The 19,706-nt window shown below is 36.5% G+C and overlaps 1 protein-coding gene across 1 annotated transcript in view; it reads right to left on the reverse strand.

The window, feature by feature from the left end:
• Nucleotides 1-1,809: 1,809 nt before the first annotated feature.
• LOC128096967 (selection and upkeep of intraepithelial T-cells protein 2-like) overlaps nt 1,810-19,706 on the reverse strand; it is a 67,725-nt gene continuing 49,828 nt past the window's right edge. The window contains exons 7-11 of the mRNA XM_052717184.1: nt 14,759-14,866; nt 12,586-12,720; nt 9,648-9,788; nt 3,803-3,916; nt 1,810-1,988 (exon numbers count right to left, since the gene is read on the reverse strand). Coding sequence (XP_052573144.1) covers nt 1,810-1,988; nt 3,803-3,916; nt 9,648-9,788; nt 12,586-12,720; nt 14,759-14,866 — 677 coding nt within the window. The remainder of the gene's footprint in view (nt 1,989-3,802; nt 3,917-9,647; nt 9,789-12,585; nt 12,721-14,758; nt 14,867-19,706) is intronic.

Raw genomic sequence — 19,706 nt, forward strand, 5'->3', positions numbered from 1 at the left:
AGAGTTACCTATTGGTAACCATGGAATATTGATTCCAGGACCCTGTTGCTATAAATCCTTGATAAGGAGGAACATCAGCAACATTACCCATTCTCCTAAGGTCCCAAAGTAAGCCAAGGCATGATCCTACCAAAGTTCATGCTGAGGAACCAATGATTTTATTGAGATTCCTAATAAAGCCTAGGTGAGAGGTTACTTACAGGGATGTAGCTGCCCCTCTCTTGCCCTGAAACTGGCTGCACTTAGAATGCATTTACTCAGTAGGGATAAGGTCTTCCCCTTAGCCACATAGATGGAGTCTATCTATCCTCTTCTCCTTTAACCTATACATCATAGCCCCAGGCAATTAAGGAAGAGTTGTATACAACACATGATAAGGAGGCTCTGGATACTCAAGTGAGGGTCCTATGACCATCTTTATTCCTCCAGAAGGAGGCATAAGCAATAAATAAAACTCACTAGGAAAATAATTTTACAAGTGGGTACAGCTGAACTCCCAAAATGGCCATCACTTAGCTTAGAAGTTAGTCACTCACAACAACTCCTATGGATATAAAAGTCTGTTGATTTTTCAAGTACTTTATATAAAATTATATATAGTTTGCTTATATCCAGTAATAATTCTCCTATATACTTCATAAGTTAAATCAAATTTTCTTATAACACTTAATATAATGGAAATGTTAAATGTGTTCTATGAAAATTTTTTTCTTTTTATTTATTCTTATCTTATACAATACATCCTGACCACATCCTCCCCTCCCTCAAGAGTTTTTATCAGCTTTAAAATATATTTTCCTTAATTATTTTAGAATTTGTACAAGTTTTATTATATTCATCTTCTTCCTGTAACTTCTCCAAGAAACACTCTTTAACTTTCCTGACCCAACTCTGTGTACTTTTGCTTTTTATTCAAAGTCAAGTTGTGCTTCCTAAATATTTTTTGCTGTGTGGCCTTCCATTGCAGCATGAGCAACATTGGCAGCTGTCCTTTTCAAGAAAATTGATCCTCCTTCCCACAACAGCTAACAATTGTCAATAGCTCTTCTGCTAGGGGTGGAACTTCATGCCAACCTGTTTTCTGCATGTCAGGATTTGACCTGGCTTGAACTTGCACAGGTAGTATGCATGGTGTTTCAACCACTGTGAATTCCTATATGCACAACCCTGCATATCCAGAAGACATTGTTTCCTTGTAGTAAACCATTGTTTCTGGCTTTTATATTCTTTCCACCTCTCTTCATAAATAAATAATCTGTGAGTCTTTGGAGGCAGTAGTATGATATATTCTTTTTATGGCTGAGCCTTCTGTGGTCTCTTATTTTCTTCCCCTTCATTGTTGTTTTGACAAAAAAAAATGTCCTCACATGTTCAGTACAAGTACAACATATGTTTTTGTATTTATTTTTCTCTCACCTAATACATCCAGCCTGCAGTTTCCAGTCTCTCCACTACTCCCAAAACCACACCCCCTCACCTTCCCTCTACTTCAAATCTACTCCTCTGCAGTTTCCCTTGAGATAAGAGCAGGCCTCCAAGGGATATCTATCAAACATAGCAAAACAAGTTACAGTAAGACTAGGCACAAGCCCTCATATTGAATCTCAATGAGGCAATTCAGTAGAAGAAAAAGGGTCCCAAGGTCAGGCAAGAGAGTCAGAGACACCCCCTGTGTACACACACTTCCACTGTTAGGAGTATCATAAGAATATCAAACTAAACACCCATAACATATAATGTAGAGGACCTAGTATAGACACATGCAGGCTATGTGACTGCTGCTTCAGTCTCTGTGAGTTCCTATGAGCTCTACTTTTTTGATTTGTGGGCCATGTTCTCCTGGTGTTCTCGATCCCTCTGGCTACTACAATCCTTCCTTCCCTTCTTCTTCTTCAAATTTTCCAAGGTGAAACTAATGTTTATCTGTTTTTTATTGTGTCTGCTTTCTTTACCATCTGTTGGAGTAGTCCATTGGGTTTTGCACCAACCTATGAATATAGCAGAATATCATTAGAAATCATTTCAACTTATTTTTAGACAGTCATATTTGGTTCTGTCCTAGAACTCTAGGCTATTCAGTCTCTAGTTTCTGGCCATTGAGGCAGTGTCAGGCTTGTGCTCTCTCTTGTGACATAGGCTTCTAGTTAGACCAGTCATTAGTTGGCCACTCCTACAAGTTCTGTACCACCATTGACCCTGCACATGTTGGAGGCAGGACAGAAAGATTTTGTGCCTGGATTGGTGTTCTAGTCAAGTATAACACTTTAAAAATATGTTTATCTACAATGGTTGAATTTGAGAAGGTATAATTTGTAGATACAGAGGCCCAACTATACTTTCAGGTTCTATCATTTAAATACTCATTAAATTATAACTATAATTTTTACATTATCATGTTGATAATTTCCTTTTGCATATTTCCTATATATTAATATGTTTATCTTTCCTTATTCCCATTTGAGAGAAATATTTCTCAAATGATTTCAGAGATTCAATTATGTTAGGATATTTTAAACTCTTATCTTTTCTCTTAAATAAAACTATTTGGAATGAGTATAATTATGAGCTCAGAATACCTTTCTTCTCAGAATTTCATACATTGTTACCTTTTTCTAATATTTATTGATATACATCATTCATTCAATATTCATTTAAAGGTATTATAGTAAGGAAAGCAATGGAATTTAATGTGACATTTTGAATTGCCATCTGAATATTATCAGTATTGGAGAATATCAAATACCTGAAAACACACTGACCCTTATTATATAAAAACAATATTTTGATGATAAAATTGGTGCATCTCTAACTTAATGCCTATTACTTTAAATTCTTTAGCTGAACAAAAATGGAAAACAGTGAACTTTCTTCACATACATAGTGAAAGAGTTAAATAATGTCCAAGTAAGATTAAACTGTGGTAATTTAAAATCCATGAAATATATAAGAGTGGGACAAAATGATCTATATAGAAAATAATGTCATCAAAATATCTTTGAAAAGGCAAACTTTGTATTTTTGGAAGGTTCCAAACAATGTCAACAAACAAGTTGGTTCACTCATTGAAGCATGGGGTAATAAAATCTGAGCAACACAGTTAGCATTCTGTATGTTATTAGTAAAAGAACAAAAAAAGCCTACTACTTTAAAAATGTCTTCAAAATTATTTTATTATTCCATGTGTATGTGTTTGGCTGCATATATGTCTGTGCACCACATGGCACCTCTGAAGGTCAGAAGAAGGCATCAGATCTCCTGGAACTGGCATGACAGACAGTTGTCAGCTGCCATGTGAATGCTGGTAATCAAACCCAGGTCGTTTGGAACAGCAGCCAGTATTCTTAACCACTGAGTCATCTTTCCAGACCAAACCTTTTATTTTTTGATTGCACACTTGAAATAGAAACTCAAGCAGGAGAAAATGGCAACTTGACTTTAAAATGATAATGTATAACTTTTTTTTGTTTTTTTTTTTTTTTTTTTTTGTTTGTTTTTTTGGTTTTTCGAGACAGGGTTTCTCTGTGTAGCTTTGCGCCTTTCCTGGAACTCACTTGGTAGCCCAGGCTGGCCTTGAACTCACAGAGATCCACCTGGCTCTGCCTCCCAAGTGCTGGGATTAAAGGCGTGCACCACCACCGCCCAGCTGATAATGTATAACTTTTAAAGAGACTCTAGGAATTAAATTGTCTTCTCTTGAGAAACTGAGTGAATCTTAGCCAATAATAAATTATAAAGTGAGACTTTCAAGAGAAGAAAAGCCCCGTGTTAGTTTTAATGCAATGACCCTTTCCTGTTTACTTACTTCTTATGTGCGTCCATGATAATGCAATTGTTGTAATAGTGAAAATTGCTGTCAGAAATCCTACCACCACGGCCATAATCTTCAACCAGTTCTTGTACAAGGGAAATGAGGGATCTGAAATAGATGTTAAGAAAGTTTGAAAATATGAACACTAATGAGTCTCTGTACTAGACAAACAGAAGTTAAATGATATCGCATAATACCTTTTTACTATCTCTTAGGATTCTTCAGAGCTAAATGTGGCAATAGATGCCTGTAATCAGCATTCAGGAGGCTGAGGCAGGAGGATTGAATCCAGTCTCTGTTACATAAGAAATCCGGTATCAAAAAAGAAAGGAAAGAAAGGAAGGAAGGAAAGAAGGAAGGAAGGGAGGGAGGAAGGGAGGTAAAGAGGGAGAGAGGGAGGGAGGGGGGGGAGGGAGGGAGGGAGGGAAAGAATGAAGAGAAAAACAATTTAACCTATAAAGGCATTCTTTTGCTACTTATGATTCAACCAGTTCTTACAACTATATCAAATAGATATTTTATATCCTTTTGTTATAATCCTCCATTGCTAACTTTGATTTGATGCTTCAATAGGATGAAAAATTAGGGGAACCTTAGAATGAGTTGAATGAATTTTGTGTTTAAGAGAGATCTTTGGAGGACATACTGTAGTAAACAGAATTGATCTCAGAAATTTTCGTACTTACTCCTGAAAATTTGGAACATATTATACAGAAAAATGAATTTGATGATATAATTAAAGCAATAAATCACAAAAATAAGACTATTTGGAATTATTTGGGTAGACCCAATCTAATAATATAACCTCTTAAAAGCAGAGACTTTCACTAGATGGAGTCAGAATGAAGAAGATACAGAGTGATTGATGTAAGATGGAAAGACATCTGATTCAACATTGCTTGCCAAATCTGGTGGGAAGCATCTTACGTAATTCAACTCAGTCTCCCCATGACAGGTAGCAAGAAAACAGGGCTCTATAACCACATTTGCAGGTAACTAAAATTGTCCCAAAATATAAAAAAACTTGGAAATGCAAAAATGATGCTCCAACTAACAATATAATTTCTTATATACAATCAGAAGCTAAACAAGCAAGTATGTCAGTTCTTCTTTGACCCTAAGGAAAACCGTGTGTTTATCCCAGTGAGCCCCATTTCAGGGTTCTGACACCCAGAACTATAAGAGCAAGTATCTCTTGGTTTAAGTCACTAAATTTAAGGTAATTTGTTGTGCTTATCAAGGAAAAGGTTTATGAGAGAAAGGACACAATGAATTCTAGTAATAGATCCCAAAGAAACGAGGACCTACGAATTGGTCCAAAGAAATTAGGACCAATTAATTAGGACCTCAATGGTTTCACATTATTATTTTTTTTTTGATTTCGCAACCTCTACTTTAATGCAATCACTCACATCTTTTTTATAGGTTTTCTATAACCTTTTTATTTATTTTTTTTTCATTTTACATACCAACCCTTGTTCCCCTCCCTCCCCTTCTCCTTCTTCACCCTACCTCCCCCCATCTCTTCCCCATCCCCTCCTCATAGGGAGTTTCACATTAACTTTGAAGGTGACCTAGTGAACAACAAAAGAACATAGATAACTGGGGAAATGATTTCTGAGGAAAATGAGAAGTTCAGTAGAGAGAAATCATAAAAGAGGGACAAACAGGAATCCTGGACTGAAAGGCATGATGAAGGAAATGAAATAGCAAAAGGGAACATCAACAACAGAAAAAACTTGATCAAACAGAGTAACCAATCTTTAAACTGAAAAAGAGATTATTTGGAATTATCCAGACAGAGGAGGAAAAGCAAAATATGCAAAGGAATGAATAATGCCTATATTGCATGGAAGACATAACTAGGAAGCTAAGTTTTGTATAATAAGAGTTATAGGAGAGAAAAAGAAATTATTAAATAATAAATGAAAACTTCACAACTCTAGGAAAAGATAGGAGCATCAGGCTATACAAAGCTCAATGATGTCCAATGAAATTCAACTCAAGGAAGATTTCACCAGGACATATCATATACAAATTGTCAAAAATAAAAGAAGACACATTCATATAGCACTGAAATTGTGGCACCTACCACAACATTTTTTAATCTGTATATCTCGAACAATACTTAGCAATCTAAGTAATATTACCTAAGGAAGTAATATGACTTTGTCATTTATGATTCCCTAACACAGAAGGATATAAATAAATATCACAGAGGAAAATTCCTAGATACTCAAATATACAATGGAGAATATGATATTCAGGGGTATCTGTGATCATACAATGTTAGACCATTGTGATGGTACATATCTTTAATTCCAGTTTTTAGGAGGTAGAGACAGGTGGATTGTAGAGTTTAACGCCATCTTAGTCTACAGAACAAGTTACAGGACAGCCAGGACTACACAGAGAAACCAGGTCTTTAAAAGCCAATAATAATAATAATAATAATAAATTTTAAGAGAATGCTGAACAGAGATGACCAGTTCTTAGAGCCTCTAAAATTAAGAACTAAAACAAGAAATGGATATTTGTACTATAGAAGTTAAGGCGAATATGTGAAGTAAGCAAGTAAAAGGTGTGAACCCTGTAAGACACAAAGACTGAAAGCAATGGCAAAGACATAGGTACAGAACCCTCTGTCTCCCCAAAAGAAGATACTGCAGTCATAGTGGATAGAATAAATGAGAAAGTCAAAGTCAGCACTATCACAAATACTTTAAGTCTTAACAAAATAAGTGCTCTGCATTTACATTAATCCTGGATTTCAACTCTGTAGCAGCCTGGGTTCTGTACAGGAGCCTTGCTTCAAAGAAGAAATTCACATAGTCTCTTCTACAATCCCTAGAACCTAGGTTTCTGCATCAGGGAGAAGTATTTAGAATGAATATACATTAAGAATGTATATTATCTTAATATATAGAAGCCCTTGTGCATTCACATGTCTGAAGTCTAGCCAACATCCCAATATACTTTTGAGGCATGTTGTAGTCTTATAATACCAATTATACTCAGTAGTGCAACCTAGCCTCCAAACTAAAGGAAAACAATTATAAAATATACATTGATCTGTAAGATTTTCCCACCAAACTCCAAAGGAGTTCTGTAAACAGCTATCTAGTTTTACTTTTATGTTTTTATTTAAAAGTTTTTTTTCCATTTTACATACCAACCACAGTTCCCTCTCTCTCTCCTCTCCCCTCTCACCCCTACATTCCCCTTACCCCACCCCCCAATCTGCTCCTCAGAGAGGGCAAGGCCTCCCATGGGGAGTCAACAAAGTCTGGCATATCAAGTTGAGGTGGGACTAAGCCCCTCCCTCCCTGTATTGAGGCACCTGTCAGAATGGCTAAGATAAAAAACACTGATGACAGCCAATGTTGGAGAAGATGTGGAATAAGGGGAACACTCCTCCCTTTGCCTGTGGGAGTGCAAACTTGTATAGCCACTTTGGAAATCAGTATGGCAGTTTCTCAGAAAACTTGGAATCAATCTACCTCATGATCCAGCAATACCACTCTTGGGCATATACTCAAAGGATGCACATTCATATTCACAAGGATATTTGCTCAACTATGTTCATGGCAACATTATTTGTAGTAGCCAGAACCTGGAAACAACCTAGATGCCCCTTAACCAAAGAATGGATAAATAGCTATTTTGAAGGCATTACACTTCTTAAATGTCAAAATACAAAGTGACAGTAATGGAATTAGCATGGAACTGGCATTAAACAGACCTATAGGAATAAAATAGACATGCCAGAAATGGACCCACGTATATATTTTCAACTGAGGTTTGTAGTCAGAAGTTCCTCTGGTTCTACCTGTGCCCCCTCCCCTTCCGTGGTCCTGTAGCCGCTTACAAAACAAGTACTCAGAGGCTTAATATTTAATACAAACTGTATGACCTATGGCTAAGAATTCTTGCTAGCTAGCTCTTTCATCTTAATTTAACCCATTTCTATTAATCTATGTATCGCCATATGGCCACAGCATTACCAGTCTGCTGGCATGTTGCTCCTTGGGTGGCAGGCTAGCATCTCCTCCACTTCTTCTTTTCTTCTTCCTGTCTCCCTCTTAGACTTCCTGCCTGGCTATAACCTGACTCATCATAGGCCAGAGCAGCTTCTTTATGAACCAACATAACAATACATATTCACAGCATACAGAAAACCATCCCACAGCAGGGGTTGATAATGCACCAAGAAAAGTCAATGGAATAGAATAGTCTCTTTGGTGTATAGTTCTGGGTAAACTGGGTGTCTACACAAACGAAATTTAAGTCTTGTCTTTCATCCTATACAAAAATCAACTCAGGAGATTAAATATGTAAAGCTAAGACCTGAGATGATAAGATTCCTAAAACATAGGAGCAAAGCAAACATAGGAGAAAAGCTTGGCAAAGATTTCTTAAATATGACCTCAAAGGTATAGTAGACATTAGAAAGATTAAGTGAAACTTCAGGTAATAAAAATGTTTGTGCACAACAAAGGAAATGATCATCAAAGTGTAAAGGCATGATGACCTTCAGAATGCCAGAAAAACATTTTATGAACCATAAACTAGATAAAGGTAATAACATATATGCACACACACACACACACACACACACACACACACACACACACACACACACTTACATAAGTAAATAGTAAGGGTTTCCTTATCCAATGTTAGTGATATGCAAAGTGATATGATGATTAGTTGCTTATAAATCTGAGTACCAACATATGATCCAGCTCAACTCATTAATCCATCCACAATAGCTGACTGCAGCTATGTAGTCATTAAAACTGTCAAACCTCCTATAATAATGAGGAATTAAACTCTGATGGCTCTTGAAATGGCTGAGATGATCTGTATTGTGTCTCTGCTTTCCACATTTTCTCCTGCAGAATCTTCAGAAGTTATAATAAGCAGTTACTTGAATGAAGATGTTCAAAGTTGTTTGTGCTTAGGTGCTTTATTTTCTGGGTATTTGATTATGAACATAAAAGCAAATTGTGTGTCTTCAGTGATAAAAACATAGGAGAATTGATTGCCTGGTTTTATAAATGCTAAGGAAAAATTTTTCTTGGAAATGGTAGGAGTATAGGTCTATGATCCAAGGCCTATTTAGCAAGAGATTGGAAAATGAGAAAACAAAGTGAGTCCTGCTGGTGACCACTGTGACCCTGAAGTTCCCTTTTGTGGTTTGAAAGAAATGTGTGTGTTAACAGAGTCTTGCTCTGCACTGATTGCTCCTAACTATTCTCTATACATATTTCCTCTATAAGCCTTTAAAGAATAAAATATTGTCAAATGCCAAAATCACATTTTAGTGTTAGAATAGTCATCATAAACTCCATTTCTAAATAGCAACCATATTCTACATTTACTAGAACCACAGAAGGATTTTAGAGTTTAAAAAGCCTCATGAAATTGCATATAAGTGAAATATTATTATTGGAATTAAATAGAAACTCTTTATATTTCACACATTTTCAGTATAAGCTCTAAGCTAAAACCTAATAAAAAATTTGACCTTTTCATATATGTATATTAACTATTAAATGGTGAGAAAATATTTAAGGTAAATGAGAGTTGATTCAACAATATTTTCTTAAGCTGTTTCCTGTTAATGGCAGCGACAGAAGGATCAGATCCCTAACACAGCTGAAAACACTGGCAGCTTTAGTTGTTTCCTCCTACAATACTGTGTTGGAATATGATCCTTTGAGATTACACCCAAACCACAGATCCTCCTGGAGATGATGTAACTAAACAATCCCAAAAAGTCTACATCTAGGAAAACAGGAGAACTACAGATGCTACCACCATTAAAGCTATTTACCTTTGTTCCGTAACTGCAGATACACAAGAAGGATCGTTACAGAGAAGACTATGAAACACAGCAACTGCAAGATCTTTGCTATTATGTTTAATTTACAGGAACATTGGTTGCATCCAGGTGCATGTTCTAGAACAGAGAGAGCTAGAATTAACAAAAGAAGCTTAGCAGTATGAGACAGCGAAACCGACTGAAAAGGTGGGCTTTATTATCCCATTCCTGCTCACATCATAAGTAGAACTGAAGCATCAGGCTTGTTTTGTGACTAGGATATCTCAGTGGGATGTGTAAAACTACCAGAGCTAAGAGAAATTTCCTTTTCTGACCTTAACCTAACCTGGCACAAAATCAGTGGTTGTGGGGACTGGAGGTAGCTCAGCTCATAGGAATCCTCATCAATTTCAATCTTGGGCAAGAATAGCTGTGAGAACAGCATTAGCTGGAATAAGGTTATTGAGTTCTACCCAGAGATTATGAGAACAGAAGTGGCCTGCTCTTTCACCAGTGTCAATAAGCACACTCTCACCTTTAAGCTGCTAGGACCCTGCTCAAAGACTCACTTCTTAAATTGAACAGAGAGCATAGAAGTGTTTCTCCATAGATTACCAAATATGTATCCATAGGATAGTTAATCTTCATATCACCTTCCAGAAAAGGGTGAATGATATTTTTGAAGTAACTAGAAACATACTTTACACAAGATAGCACAGTTTTGACTTTCAGTCTCTGAAAGACAGGGAATCAGAACTTACTTTTTTTGTGTTTCCAAAATTATCACTGGACACATCACAGAAATTATCTGATATTGAAAGAGAATAAATTTCTCATAACAACTGAGGAATAGACTATTTCAATGACGTAAGCCATCTCCATAGTCTGGAAGATGTACAAGAAGAAACTTGAAAACAAGTACTGAATGTTATAGCATAATAATATGGCATGAAATTTATAAACAAAAATACCTGTAGGACAGTCTCCTGAGAGGGTCCAAACAATGCATTTCTGTACTCTAGCTTTCAAAATAATCGACAGGGATTTTATTTCACCTTTTTTGGGCTCTGCTTACTTTAGTCCCATTGTGCTTCCAATTATCAACATCTATGGTTCCTTTTTTAGGAAGGACTGAATTTACAATTACTTGTACAGAGTTGCAGAACTGTTGTTGTTCTGATTATTTTTCTCTTCTGGATCTTAACAAACATTTCAATAATTGAATAAAATGCTTTGTCTAAAAGACTGAAAAGAAACCATGTTTCCTTTACTCTCACTTGTGGTTGTGATCTCTTGAGTAAGAAGACTAAACTCCTATCACCCTGCTACTATTTCAGGAAAAAATTTCTTACCTCTTCCCAGCCTTCACTCCCTCAATTTGCATATTAGTTTTAGGGGTTTTCTTTTCTTTTCTTTTTTTCTTTGAGACAGGGTTTCTCTGTATAGCTTTGCAACTTTCCTGGAACTCACTCAGTAGCCCAGCCTGGCCTTGAACTCACAGAGATCTGCCTGTTTTTGCCTCCCAAGTGCTGAGATTAAAGGCATGGGCCACCACCCCTGGCCTAGGGGAAAAATGCTTAACTCCTCTGAGGATCGAGTTCCTCACTTTTTGTGTCAGTTTTCGGGGAAGAATCTCTAACACCATGGCCAGCCGAGTGTTGATCTGTGTGAGATAAGAAGACAGTTTGGTTCAACATGACTCAGTAGTTGGTGTTGCTTCACATTTTGAGAATATGACAACAAGTATTTTATTTTTTGACATATTTTAGCACAGCACAATTTGGAAAAAAGTTTCTTGGTGAGAATTAACTTAATCCCATGTTCACAACAAAGTTTAGGATATGATTATATCAAAACTCTCATAAAGTACAAGTGATGTCTTTCATAAAGATAGCTTCTATACATTAACTAAGGAAGCAAGTTCAAGGCAAACAAAGCTCATGGTAAGGGTCTTGGGGAAGGCAGCACTATAGATCAACTGAGATAAACATGCTTAAGATAAGAATCTGGGGAGCTTGTCTGGCCTGTCCATAGAGATATCACAGAGGTCACCAGGCTATTAGTCACCTCAGCTCCCAAACTTTTAGGCAGAAAACGGGTAATGCATACCTTCCTTTGAGGAGACAACCCTGTGTGTTTAACACTCCTGGTTTCCCTAGTGCTTATCTGTGAGCACAAGTAGCTATGTTACTTCTATAGGAAATGACATAATTATATTACTCATATATTAAATTCACAAAACAAATACTTTTAAAAAGAGCAAGTTCTCTTAACTGCTTAGCCATCTCTCCAGCCTCATGCGTGTACAATTCTACTGGAACAATTTAGGACTGTATGTTATTGATAAATCACAAGACTCTATTATGGAAGTTTTTCTTCTTGGGTTATCAGTTCTACACTCTCATCCATGTCCATAAGGAAAATATGTTTGCACAACAAAGACAGGCCTTTAAGCTTTAGACATGAGTTAGAGGATGTTTCAAAGATGTAACCTTCAGGAACACAAGTTTATAAATGTTGCTTAGGGGACTTTTACATGGTTTTAAAAGAAAAAAACTATTAAAATTTAAATAAATGTTTGTACTCTTTAAAATTGAAGATTAAACTATCAGAGATCGTTTTTTAAAAAGCATATGGTTCTTGCAAAGAGTCCAGTGTACAGAGGCTTTCCAGAATGTTTTGATGAAATAACTGCCTTCACAACAGTGAGTTTTCATAATTGTGTAGTAAGAACCAGCAACAGACATTAATGTGTGAGGTACCAACACTGATACCAGTAAAAGCCTCAGTAGTCCTAAAAAGGAGGCTATAATCCACCAGCCTTTATACAACACACAGTTCTTTATTTGTTTTTTCTTATAGTTACTAAGACAAAAGGAGCAGAAAGGACACCTTCTAGACATCTGAACTATAGTCATATGAATCAGGTCATCTGAGTTGCCACTATTACCATCATATTCACCTTCCAATCTGAAGTAAATTAATGAAATGAGCTTGATGTTGAACACTATCAGCACACACAGGATCACACTAATATCTTCCAACCACAAAGTGTCCAATTCAAAATGTGAATCTGAAACAGGGACTAGGAAAAGAGGAAAGAGTCAGGACATTTGCAGTCGAGAGCAAGGCTATATTACACGTGAAAGGTAGCTTTTCTTTTCAGGTTCCTGTTGCTCCATGCCCCCTACATGTATAAGAACAATCCAGAAGAAATTTGGCCTACTTGATTTTGGAGATAAGCATGGTTTTGCAAAGCTAGAAGAGGTTATAAAGAGACATGTACCCATTCTCCTCATGGAGCATGGCTCTTGCTCTTATGAGTCTGTCTGAAGAGCACATGGATAGGTCATGTTTTTATCTGTTTTTTTATTGTTGTTGTTGTTTTTTTGTTTTTTGTTTTTAGTGCTGAGGCTCCTCAAGAGTTCTGGACCACACAGAGTATAGTGAAATAGAACATTCTTAGATGATCAGGATCTGTGAAATGGAAGAGGTCTTAAATTGTCAGCCATCATATTCTCTGGGAAGCATGATTTCTCTATCCTCATCTTCCTCTGTGTTTTAACATTCCAGCTGCTACACATCTTCCCTGATACCCATCTGTACTACTTCCTCTCTCACCATGGGTATCTGTTCAAGACCCACCTCCTACTCATTAACAGTCTAGATCATTGTGAAGAGGGAAGTTTGGTTGCTCCCCATCCACCCACAGATGCACCCTCCAGTGTAGGACACAGAGATTCATTCAATACATCCTTCTGAGAAACTTCAAGTGGGGAATAGTTTCCTTATCCCTCTTCAGGTTTGTGGCTAACTCTGAAATGAAATTGAAAGAGACAGATTCATAGGAGAAAATAACAGTTGTATTTCATTAAAGTTATATATGAAAGAGCATACTTTAGAATGAAGTCCCCTGACTTAGGATGAATATCCATTTTTATGCTTCTGTTTGATGAAGCATGGGTAGCTCTATGGAAATATGATTAGACAGAAGGACAGACTCAACAGTCCATGAGTTCTTTAGGACTCTCTAGGAGTTCTCTTTTCTCCTCCCTTATGTAAGTTGGATATTTTCCCAGATTTAGTTGTTAGTTTCTACTGCCAAAGGCAGGAAAGAGCATCTCTGCCAGGCCAGCTCTTAAAAACAAAGGTGTAGAAGCTAGATCAGGGTTTCCAAGTTTGGGAAGAAAGTATCTAGGTTCCAGATCCAATCTGGAAAAGAGAAATTCTAGTTTTAGGGCTGCCTTGGAAAAAATGGGAGGAGGAAGGAGGGCAGAGTGAATGACCCACTAATGCCATTTGGAATCTTTTTCAGTTATAAATGAGCAATGTGTCGAGGTGTCACATGTTGTATTATCATGCTCAGAATCTCCACAATACCCTCTGGGCAGGCATCAGCTACTGCTTTAGTCAGCATTGGAACCATTAGTAAGCTGAATAGATGGATTTCCTCTGGAGTAAAGTTCCCCACAAACTTTCCAATCTCGTAGGGTGGTGGAGTAAGAAGACAATAAAATGACAAGTACTGGCAAGTGCATGAATAAATGAACATTCTTGTGCACTATTGGTGGGAATGTGAAATGATGGGTATGTTATCTTCTCAAGAAAAAATAGAATTACCATGTGATCCAGAAACTCCATTTTTGGACGTATGAGCAGAAGAATGGAAAATATTCTCTAGAAGAGGTATCTGTATGCCTGTGTTTACAGAAGTGTCGTGATCAATAGTGAACAGATGCACAATCCATACTTTTATTCTTTAGGCCTGCTCTAAACAGAAGTCAAAACATGAAAAATAAAGTGACGCTTTGTCCCAGCTGTCTTGTGAAAGAAGAAATGAAATATTCTAGGTTTGGTTTATTTGTCAATGTGTTTATAAATCTGTTCTCTAGTCTATAACGAGTTTTCATGTTTATAACAGAGACTCTCATAAAGCAGAAAGATATTATTTTTATTATGGCAAAGGTACTTGATATTGAAATCTAGACATTATATCATGTGTTCTCATGGCCTATTTATTGACCCTATTGTTCAAGCAACAATTACTCCTCTTTTGCTAAATGTTTTCCTGGGCAGTTGGAAGAAGACTTTTATAGGATGGCACCAGCTTATTGCTTACATACCTCTTTGTTTTAGATGCAAAATGAGCATGACTCCTATAATTGCAAACACTGAAATCATGAGTACCATTGAAGCCTTTAACCAATGAGAAAATCTCCTAGAGCAGATACCTAAAGAAAAAAATTAAATTATGTTATAATTACTTGATATTTATATGGAGGCATGCAACACTGGAAAAAATTCACCAAGAAAGCCAGAGCTATTCTATATGTGTGTAGTGTGTGATATTTTAAATTTGTATTTTAAAATTATTTCTTTTAAAAATTTTTTATTAATCATTGTTTTCAGTTTTCATTTATTACATCCCAATCTCAGTTTCTACCCTCATCCCATCCCTCCCCTACCTCCCCTCTGCTGCCCCACCATAAAGTAAGCAAGAGCTATTGCGTGTGTATGTATTTATTATTTTAAAGTTGTGTTTTAAAATTTCTTTTAATTTTTGAGATTATAATATAATTACATAATTTCTCCCTTCCCTTTCTGAAGAGACTATTTTCAGGGTAATTTGTAAATCAATAGAGAGGGGAAATACCAAGGTATAAGGGTAAGGGCTATTTTTTAATGCTTCCTCTTTATATTCATAGAAGAAGAAAGAATTAAGATTAGAATATAAGAAGATGGAAGTAAAAAGGATAACTGTTTTTAAGGTAGGACAGATTTGAGATTGAGATTAAACAGTACCAGAGGAAAGTAGCTAACCTTTACTCGATCTCACTTGTCATGAGTAGGCATTATTAAGAGCAAGAAATAGAGGTAGGTATTTATTATTATCATTTTTTTCTAAGTTTGAAAGAAGCTGATAGAAGGATAAATCTGAAGACTTCTAAATGGCCTAAAAAAACCCTAATTTCCATAGTGTAAGAATTTACTGGCTTAGGTAGTTTCCATTCTTCTGTTAAAACATCATTCAAAACATTCAAAAACAACATTCAAAACATTCAAAACATCACAGTGTTTCGCTGTGATGTTTTGAATGGGAATGGCAAACATAGTCTTATATATATAGTCATCAGTTGGAAATTTTTGGGAAGGATTACAAGGTGTATATTGTTGGAGGAGGTGTGTTACTGGGCGAGGACTTTAAGGTTTCAAAAGATTTCTGTCATTTCCTGTGTGTCTTTCTCTCCACCTCTCATTTGAAAATAAAGATGTAAAAAATCTTGGATAATATCAATAAGAAGAAAACTTTTGAAAAAGCTTTTCTCTACAGGGTATCATCTAGTGTAAAGAAAGTTGTAAATTTGTGCTTTCAAATGAGTAAGCATTCCCTATGCCCCACACAAGAGAGGATAGAATAGACAGCTGTTTCTTTCAGATAGCAGTGTAAAGAAGAGCAGCTAGGAACCTAAAAGAGATACTTCAGAGAAATACAGAAACAGTCTAACCCAAATCCGTAGGGGATGAACATATTGCATCTCTTGGAGGAGATCTAAAGGAACTGATTGTGCTCCTGAGATTTAGAACTATGGCAAAAAATTTACACGTTTGAGAATTTTATTTTTTATTGTCACATATATAATTATCACATATAGTGATGAAATTCTTTAATATTTTCTTCCAGATATATCATAATCATTGGCCTATTACACACTCACAAAATCTTTTGTCTCCCTTTCACTTTAGGATTACTTCCCTCTGCCCACACAATCTTGCATTTACAGTCACATTACACATACTTGAAATGTTTCTTGTATCTATTTAACTCTACAAACCCCAAATGAGGGAATCTGTGATATCTATATTTCTGGGCTATAGCAGATATAATATGAATTTCCTGGTGCAATCACTCCATGTCCTACAACTGACAGTTCTGTTTTGTGGAACAGACTAAAACACGTATATTTTTATATACTCCTCCAATCACAGACAATGAAACTGCTTTCATACTTGGCTATTGTGAGTAGTGCTCCAATAATTTGAGATGTATAATTATCTCAGTTCTATGGTGACTTGGAGTCTATGAGAGTATACTCTCAGCACTGGAAATTCTGGAGCATATCAAAGTTCAAATTTTAGGTTTCTGAGGTACCTTTCTGTATGCTTTGTCATGGGAGATGTGAATCCAAAATAATCTCAGCTATGACATCTACAACAGAACAAAGAAAGTGTTCCAACCAAGTCCAGTTTGGTGGACCAATGAGTTTCCTGTGGTTACTTGAAGGAACATAAGTATCTCAAGGGTAACTGTATAACTAAAGGATCCTGCTGTGGGATGGTCTGTATGTCAAATTACTCTGATTGGTCAATAAATAAAACACTGATTGGCCAGTGGCCAGGCAGGAAGTATAGGCAGGACTAATAGAGAGGAGAATTGAGAGAACAGGAAGGAGGGGGAGAGAAACTGCCAGCTGCCGCAATGACAAGCAGCATGTGAAAATGCTGGTAAGCCACGAGCCATGTGGTAAGGTGTAGAATTATAGAAACGGATTAATTTAAGATATAAGAACAGTTAGCAAGAAGCCTGCCACAGCCATACAGTTTGCAAGCAATATAAGTCTCTGTGTTTACTTGGTTGGGTCTAAGCGGCTGTGGGACTGGCGGGTGACAGAGATTTGTCCTAACTGTGGGCCAGGCAGGAAAACTCTACCTACAGGATCCTCCTTAGTATTATGCATCATTTGCTGAGTTATGAATATTGGGTCTCTGGAACTCTGTGCTCAACTAATAAGTGACTTACACTGGAAAGATCTTCTCTCTACAATGTGCTTACTGATTTTGTAAGCAATAATGAGGATGAGAACCATGAGATTTGTAAGTTGTGTGAGAATCCTGATCCCTTTAAGTTTCCATAGCTTACTAAGTGTTGTGAGTCTTCCTTCACTTTCCAGGAAGTAATGTTTCTAGTTAAAGGAAAGAGCTACACAATACTCTAACCCTTCCTCCAGATCTTACATGCTTTTGATTCAGTCATGACATTTTGTGAATTTTGGAGGGAATTGTGTTGATGCCAATTATTTTTTTTTTATTATGGCTGAAATTTAAGTCACTGTGTCATAACAAAAGTCACTGATTCCCAGGTTCTTGGTTAGTTACAAGTTTCCACAGATACTGCAAAAGAATAATTTTCCTCTATATTGTAATAGCAGAGGTACTCTATGGGTAGAAACACTTGGGTTTAGAATGCAATTTGGTGGGCACTCCATAACTACTCATGAAAACAGTAGTAGTCAACATAACATCAACTGGCACTATGAAAGCCAGCAATCAGCTAGGGAAATTCCATCTCTGTCAAATCCTGATTTTTATGTTCTGTAGCCAAAGTGTACAGTGTCTTTAGCAGTAAGTTCCTATCATCTAGTTTTGGCAAAACCAACAGCAGTAGAAATAGCTTTTGTGGTCTGTGAGGACAATAAGACACTTGTGTCTCCTTTAAGTCTGTTCATCCAGACTGATATCTTTGTATTGCCTCAGGTTATACAGAATGGATGTTTACCTTACAGTTTTTCCTATTCAGGGATGACCAAATTGGTCCCATCTGATTCTTGTCCCATGGCATCACGATCTAGGTTCTAAGAAACTCATTATTGTTTTTAAATCTTCTCAATTTTAAGCATCTCAGATGCAGAGTATTCCCTAAATATTATAATTGCATTGCTTTTGCTTTCATAATATTAAAAAATCAAACCTGATAGATATCAGAATCACATACACATACTTGATATTCTATTACTATCACATCATGTTCTTACTCCATATCATTAGATTTTTTTTTTTTTTTTTGGTTTTTTCGAGACAGGGTTTCTCTGTGTAGCTTTGCGCCTTTCCTGGAACTCACTTGGTAGCCCAGGCTGGCCTCGAACTCACAGAGATCCGCCTGGCTCTGCCTCCCGAGTGCTGGGATTAAAGGCGTGCGCCACCACCGCCCGGCCCAGATTTTTTTTTTTTTACAGTAGAATCTAAGTTATTTTGTTTTCAAGGAAGAGATCCATAGCAAAGATTTATTTTGTCCCCCCCAAATCCAGCTCTAGTAAATGGCATGTTGATGGGTTCTCATCCTTCCTTGTTTCTATTTTCCTCACAAAACTGAGACTAGTGTGGAGAATAGCAATATATTTTTGTCTTTTATATAACCATCCTTAACTCATGTGGGAAATTTCTTTCTGGACAGACAGATGAGCCTACATTTCATGCCTTATAAGCCAAAGCAAAGGCATGTAACTCCTGACAGAGCTTTTTTTAAGATCTTCCATAATAAGAGTTCCTTTCAGAGATTACGATATTCAGTCCACCAGTCATTTAGGCTGTAGCTCCACACTCACATGTAGCAGATCTAATTCATGAATGAAGCATTCCACCTGATGCCATATCACATAAAGGAAAATATCCATACTAAGAACTTCCTTCCCAATAAATGCTCTACTCTCAGATATCTCAGTCTTTGTTTCATAATTTATAATACATCACAGTGAGAATTTAAATGTCACTACAGGAAAGAAAATCATCATCCCATATCACATGGGAAAAGATATTGATATTGAGATCGACCTACACAGATGGCTTACCTTCAGATTGATCATTATTACTTTGATCAGTCTCCAAGATTGAATTGATAATTTCAATAACTGGATCCTCAACTTTTTCTGGATAGACAAAAAAAGTTTATTCACTTCAATAGAGCACCCATGACAGAATGAAGATTCTAAAGAAGTCATTAGTGAACAAATGAGTTGCAATGAGTAGCCTATTCTACCTCACAGAAATCACATCCCAGTATGGGGCACAGCACAGCTACTAAAGTTCCAATATCATACATATTTAAAATGTGTTTGTATCCATTCAAATCTACAATCTCCAAATGAAGAAATTTGTGATATCTGTATTTTGGGCTATATCAGTTATAATATCAATTTTCTGGTGCATTCACACCATATGCTACTAATTATAATTCTGTATTGTATAACAGAATAAAATGTGAACACACATGAAAATCACAGTATCATATATTTTTAC

The sequence above is a fragment of the Peromyscus californicus genome, unplaced genomic scaffold (genome assembly GCF_007827085.1).
Source record: "Peromyscus californicus insignis strain IS unplaced genomic scaffold, ASM782708v3 Scaffold_5__1_contigs__length_169319896, whole genome shotgun sequence".
Taxonomy (NCBI): Eukaryota; Metazoa; Chordata; class Mammalia; order Rodentia; family Cricetidae; genus Peromyscus; species Peromyscus californicus.